General features: G+C 50.8%; 1 protein-coding gene across 1 annotated transcript; it reads left to right on the top strand.

The window, feature by feature from the left end:
• Positions 1 to 3,476: 3,476 nt before the first annotated feature.
• Cby3 (chibby family member 3) lies at positions 3,477 to 4,753 on the top strand. The gene is made up of 3 exons (XM_052758244.1): positions 3,477 to 3,535; positions 3,869 to 3,894; positions 4,043 to 4,753. The coding sequence occupies exons 1-3, from the start codon at positions 3,477 to 3,479 to the stop codon at positions 4,711 to 4,713; spliced, it is 756 nt and encodes a 251-aa protein (XP_052614204.1). The 3' UTR covers positions 4,714 to 4,753.
• The last annotated feature ends 922 nt before the right edge of the window (positions 4,754 to 5,675 follow it).

Raw genomic sequence — 5,675 nt, 5'->3', positions numbered from 1 at the left:
CTGGGGTGGGGGTGGGGGGAGTCACATGGTAAAATGTAGATGAGTAAAAACAGGTTAAGTTATAAGAGCTAGTGGGACAAGCCTAAGCTAAGGCTGAACTTTCACAATAAATAATAAGTCTCTGTGTCTTTATTTGTCAGCTGGCAGCCCAAAGAAAAATCTGACTCCATGTGGTACCCAATGTGGGGCTCAAATATCCACATAGAGGCTGAAAAGTGGTCTCTTGGGTAGGCTTGGCATGCAGAGGTGCGGCTCTTTTAAGAAGCTCTGCTGTGCATGAGGCTAGGCTCTCAGGGAAGCAAGGGGAGCACCCCCCCCCCAGCTTATTGATATTAATTTAAGGTTATTTTTGTTATAGTGTATATATGTTTCTATTCTTGTTTAAGGTATTGTACCTATACAGCTCATTTAAAAATGTAAAGTTTTAGTCATTTAGAGCTAGTTAAAAACAAGCCTAAGCTAAAGGCCAATATTTCATAATTAATAAGAAGTCTTCATGTCATTATTTGGGAGCTGGTAGGACAGAGAAAGACTCATTACAGACACACATACATGCACATAAATAAAAGTAAGCAAAAAAAAAAAGAGGTATATTTGAAAAAGAGAGACAATGATTTGCTCACAGTTTGGGAGATCCAAGAGCATGGTGCTGACATATTCCAGCCTAGATGAGGCTGTAAACACAACATGGCAGACAGGTGGGGTTCACGAGGAGAGACCACATGGAATAGCAGATTTCAAGTTTACTCTCTCTTTTTGTTGTTGTTGAATTTTTTTTTAAAGACAGTCTCACTCTATTCTAGGCTGACCTGGAAATTGCTCTGTAGCCCAGGCTGGCCTTGACCTCAGAGTACTCCTGACCTCTGCCTCCTAAGTGCTGGGATTCAGGTAGGAGCCACTGTGCCTGGCATTCCCGCTCTTTAAAAATGCTTTTTAGTAGTATACATTAATTACACATAATAGCGGGTTTCATTATAACTTGTCATAGATGTACACAGTTTATTTCGATCATATTTACCCCCTTATCCTCTCTTCCCCCATCACTATTGCTAATCATTTTCCTCTTTCCAACTAGCCCTCTTCTACTGTCATGGGGTGTGTGTGTGTGTGTGTGTGTGTGTGTGTGTGTGTGTGTGTGTGCGTGCATCTGACAGAGAGCTTATGCAAGCCCAATAAACTAATGAATTTCATTAGGGTCGCTAACAGGAGCATGAGAACCTTAACCAGTGGCCACACCATCAATCATTAACTGCATAAACCCCCCAGAGAGGGGTGGGGTCCAGCTCACTCTGTAAACCAGTCTTTCAGGAACTAACCCTCTCTGAGGGTATCCCCAGTGACCTCATTGCTCTAGGCCTCTCCTTTTAACGGTTCCAGTAGGGAGTGGAGGTGTAGCTCAGTGGAAAAGTAACACACATATCATGCAGGAGGCCCTGGGCTCTATCTCCTGGCCCAAAACCATTCCATTGCCACACTCAGGACTAAGCTTGCAACACACCAATTCCTGGAGGACAATCCACATCTACACCACAGTAATCCCCAGAACAATTTCAGACTCCTTATGGTAACCTCCCATTGCTAAGAATGGTGGGTTAAACTGACTGTCTGCCATGAGCCTATAGGCCAGAGGATTTAGAACTAGGAGACTGAGCCAACCTAGGCTAACAAAGTGAGACCAGGTCTCAAAAAACCCAAGTAAACGCCAGGCAGTGGTGGCGCATTCCTTTAATCCCAGCACTGGGAGGCAGAGGCAGGTGGATCTCTGTGAATTTGAGGCTAGCCTGGGCTACAGAGTGAGTTCCAGGAAAGGCTCCAAAGCTACACAGAGAAACTCTATCTCAAAACAAAACAAAATGAAACAAAACAAAACAAGCCCCCAAGTGAGGGGCTGGGGACAAGGCTCAGTGAGTAAAGTGTCTGCCGCACAAGCATGGGAACCTGAGTACAGAACACCAGGACTCAGGTAATAAAGTGGGTGTGGCGGCCTGCTTCTATAACCCCTGTGCTGGGTGGAATTGGGGTACAGAGACAAGAGGACATTGGACATTGACACCCATGCACCCCTACACGCAATCTGCAAGGCACAGCAGCATCCATCTGGAACCTGGGGAAGGGAGTGAAGTAACAGGCAGGATCCCTCTGCCATACCTTCACTAACAACACACAAGTCTCACAGTGGGGCAGAGGCTGGGTGGTACCCTACTCCCACGTAGTTCACAGACATCATCTCTGGGAGCCCCCACATACTCACCCTCCGTGTTATTACAACTCCCAGAAGACACTTCCCTGGCAGAAGTGGAGATAGAGACGGGAACAATCCCAGAGCTTATGGGTCAGCTAGCCTGGCTGGTTCTGTGAGCTCCAAGTTCAGTGAGATGCTCTGCCTCAAAAAATAAGGTGGAAGACTAGGCAAAGGCATGTTGCTGCCTTCTGATCCCAGCGCTCTGAGGCAGAAGCAAGTGGATCTCTGTGAGTTTGAGATTTTTGTTGTGGTTTTTCAAGACAGGGTTTCTCTGTGTAGCCCTGGCTGTCCTTGAACTTATTCTGTAGACCAGGCTGGCCCAGAACTCAGAGATCCTCCTGCTTCTGCCTCCAGAGTGCTAGGATTAAAGGCGTGTGCCACCACCACCCCTCAGAGGATTCCTACTAGCCTGGGCTACAAAGCATGACCATGTAGCTTGAGCTACAGAATAAGATTGTGTCTCAAAAGGTCCCAAATCAAAACAACAAAGGCCTGAACAAAACAAGGAGTGCTATTTAATGATAAAAACACCTTCACTTCCCCAGAACAGCCTGGAGCATAGTGAATGCTCACTGACTTCACTTAACTGAACACACTGTCTCCCTGCTTTACTGTCAGAACCTCTTCTACCCTAGGAGGCCTGGCCAGGAGGCATTGTGAGTCATAGCTGGCAGACAAGTGGGGTGAAGTGATCCAGAAATGGGGCCAGGCCTGGGACCGCAGCTTGGGCACCTCCACCACACCTTCCAGGTGAGGAACAACTCACAAGGAATGTCAGGGAACAGTCTTCCGGGGAGTTGTGACCTCAAGGATAGATGTGCAGGGCCTTCCAGGGGTGGTCTCCATGAACTAGACATGGGTGGGGGAATCAGTGAGCCTGCCTCTGCCCAAATGTGTGTTGATTTAATGCAGGTGTGGCAGAGGGAACCCTGCCTGTATTTCTCTTTACTCCCACCACCGGCAGGAAAGGTCTTTAAAACAACACACCGTACAATCAGTACTTTGTAGGTGTTGGGAAAAGAGATAAGAAGCAGGTAGAATGGAACTCTGGGCTTTAGAATCCTTGAGGTAGTAGTCTGCTAGGAACAAAACTCAGCTCTACTGTTCAGAATCCTAGTCTCCTTAAAGCTAGGCATAGGTCTAGGTCAAGACATGTGTCCCAGGATATCACTGACCACACTGGACTTTAATACTTGTCTTTCCAGTTGGACCAGGAACATCTTGAAGGTAGACAATGGCTGTGCTGATGGTACCCTCTGTGCAGACCAGGCCTGGCAAGGAGCAGGTGCCGGTGTAAGAATATCACATAACCCAAAGATGGGCCTATGCCAGACACTCTGTGGAATCCATACTAAATCTGGCTCTGCAACCTTCAGCAGCCTCCCTTAAGGAGTGATGCCTCAACTGTCCACCTTGCCTGTACTGCACGTCAGGATGCCCTGGCTCACCTTTCTAACCTACTTTCCTGCTTGCTGTTCTCAGAACCAACCTTATGCCCAGGCTCTTCCACACATCTGGAACATGACAGCCTAGCCTCACTGTCACCCTGCCTCACAGCTCTCCATTACATTCCCACTCCACTTAGCAAAGGCTGTCCTACTGATCCCCACCTGTGGTCCCTTACAGCTGCATCTCCGAGAACGAGTTCCCAGGCCTTTCTCTACATTATCCCTTGCACACCCACAAATGAAGGGTCCTGGGGGAGTTGTTTTGGTAAACGCCGGTATGAATATGCAGGAATGGGCTCCCCTAGTGGCCTGGAACTGTAGAGCCCTGGTGGTGGGGACAGCCTGTCCTGAGCCGGCCGCTCACCGGCCATTTGCTTCTCAGCAGCGCCACTGGCTCGCCTCCATCAATTCCAGGACAGCAGGGCTCCAGACACCCACGCGCTCCGCGTGGCCCACCCACACTTCGCCCTGGAGGCCTTCGAGTCCCTGGTCGCCAGCCACGCGAGCCACCTGTGGGAGGAGCTGCGGCAGTTCTGGGCCGACCACTTCTCGCGCCGCTTCTCGCCGCGGAGGCCGCCGCTGCGCCACTTCTCATCCACGTCCACCTTCTACCTGCTGGACCACCGCACGCGCCAGGCCGAGCTGGGGCTGAACTACGGCGCGCCGCGCACCCGACTGGGCAACGAGGCATTCGTGTTCCGCGGCGGCCGCTGGACCGCGGAGGGGGAGTGTCACGCCCGCCCGCGGTCGCCGCCGCCCTCGTCCACCGGCCCGGCCTGGGAGCCGCAGGTGCAGCCGATCAAGAGCCAGGTGCTGCTGGAGGAGAACAACTACCTGAAGCTGCAGCAAGAACTGCTCATGGACATGCTGACCGAGACCACCGCGCGCCTGCACCTGCTGGAGAAGAAGGGGGACACGGATGTAGATCCCGAGGCCGCGGCGCGCGCCTGGCAGAGGAAGATGCGCAAGCACGGGGGCGCGGGCGTGCTTATGATCCCGGCGCGCGCTCTGGAGTCGCGGTGACGCAATAAAGCCATGCAGAAAGCCGAGCTGCGCGTGCGCGTCTCACCTCGTCCAGCCCGTGGCTAGGGTGGCCGGTTGCCCGCGTGCAGGCCCGGTGCTCCATGGTGGCACTGTGTGCGGTCCAGATATCCGGGTGCAGGAGACAGAGAGCGAGTGGCGCTCGGGCTGGGGAGAGGTGGGCAGACTGGGGCGTTGCGCTTCACTTTTTCTTGATCCAGGGCCTTAAAGGAGTTTCTTGAAACCTTGGGTCCTGCTTTCCCGCACTTGCCAGAGTGGTTCACTTTGCTGTTTTCCATTCATGTCTCCGATAGGGTCTGATTTTCTCCTTCGTGGAATAAAGGTATCTATTTGACTGAGCATTTTTAAAAATACATTGGGAGCGGGGCAGTGATGGCAAGCCCCTGTAATCCCAGCACTCAGGAGGCAGAGGCAGGTTGATCAGAGTTCCAGGTGAGTCTGGTCTACAGAGCTAGTTCTAGGACAGCCAGGGATACAAAGTAAAACCCTGTCTTGAAAAACAAAAACGAACCAAACAACAACAACAAAATGCACTGGGGCCCCACAAACTCATACATAAATAAGCTGTGTGTGACATATATATGTGTACAGCACATATATGGCATATGTGTGTATGGTGCATAGATACATGGCAGGAAAGGGCTTGACACACAGCTCAGTGTTAGAACACTTGTCTAATATGCAAGGCCGTGTGTTCAAACTCCATTACTTCAATAATTCATTTTTGAGTTAAGGATTTCACTATGCATGCTGGGGTTAAGGAGGTGTGCCACCACACCCAGCAGCAAACAACTACTTAAACATGTTTCTAATACACGGGAGGTTGTGGAAAAGCTGATAAGACACATATGAGAGGCCGAGTCACAGCAAGGGGGAAATGGATTTGACTCTTTGGGGGGGGGGGAGGCTCTTCTCTAGAGACCAAATGCACATCCCTTGTCGAA

This window comes from Peromyscus californicus, unplaced genomic scaffold (genome assembly GCF_007827085.1).
Source record: "Peromyscus californicus insignis strain IS unplaced genomic scaffold, ASM782708v3 Scaffold_3__1_contigs__length_106647218, whole genome shotgun sequence".
Lineage (NCBI taxonomy): Eukaryota > Metazoa > Chordata > Mammalia > Rodentia > Cricetidae > Peromyscus > Peromyscus californicus.
This window is presented reverse-complemented; position numbering and strand designations above follow the sequence as displayed.

Coding starts and splice junctions, on each gene's coding strand:
- Cby3 (XM_052758244.1), top strand. CDS start 3,477: ATGGCTGTGCTGATGGTACCCTCTGTGCAGACCAGGCCTGGCAAGGAG. Junction 3,536..3,868: donor GGCAAGGAGCAGGTGCCGGT/GTAAGAATATCA, acceptor GGTCCCTTACAG/CTGCATCTCCGAGAACGAGT. Junction 3,895..4,042: donor CTCCGAGAACGAGTTCCCAG/GCCTTTCTCTAC, acceptor GCCTGTCCTGAG/CCGGCCGCTCACCGGCCATT.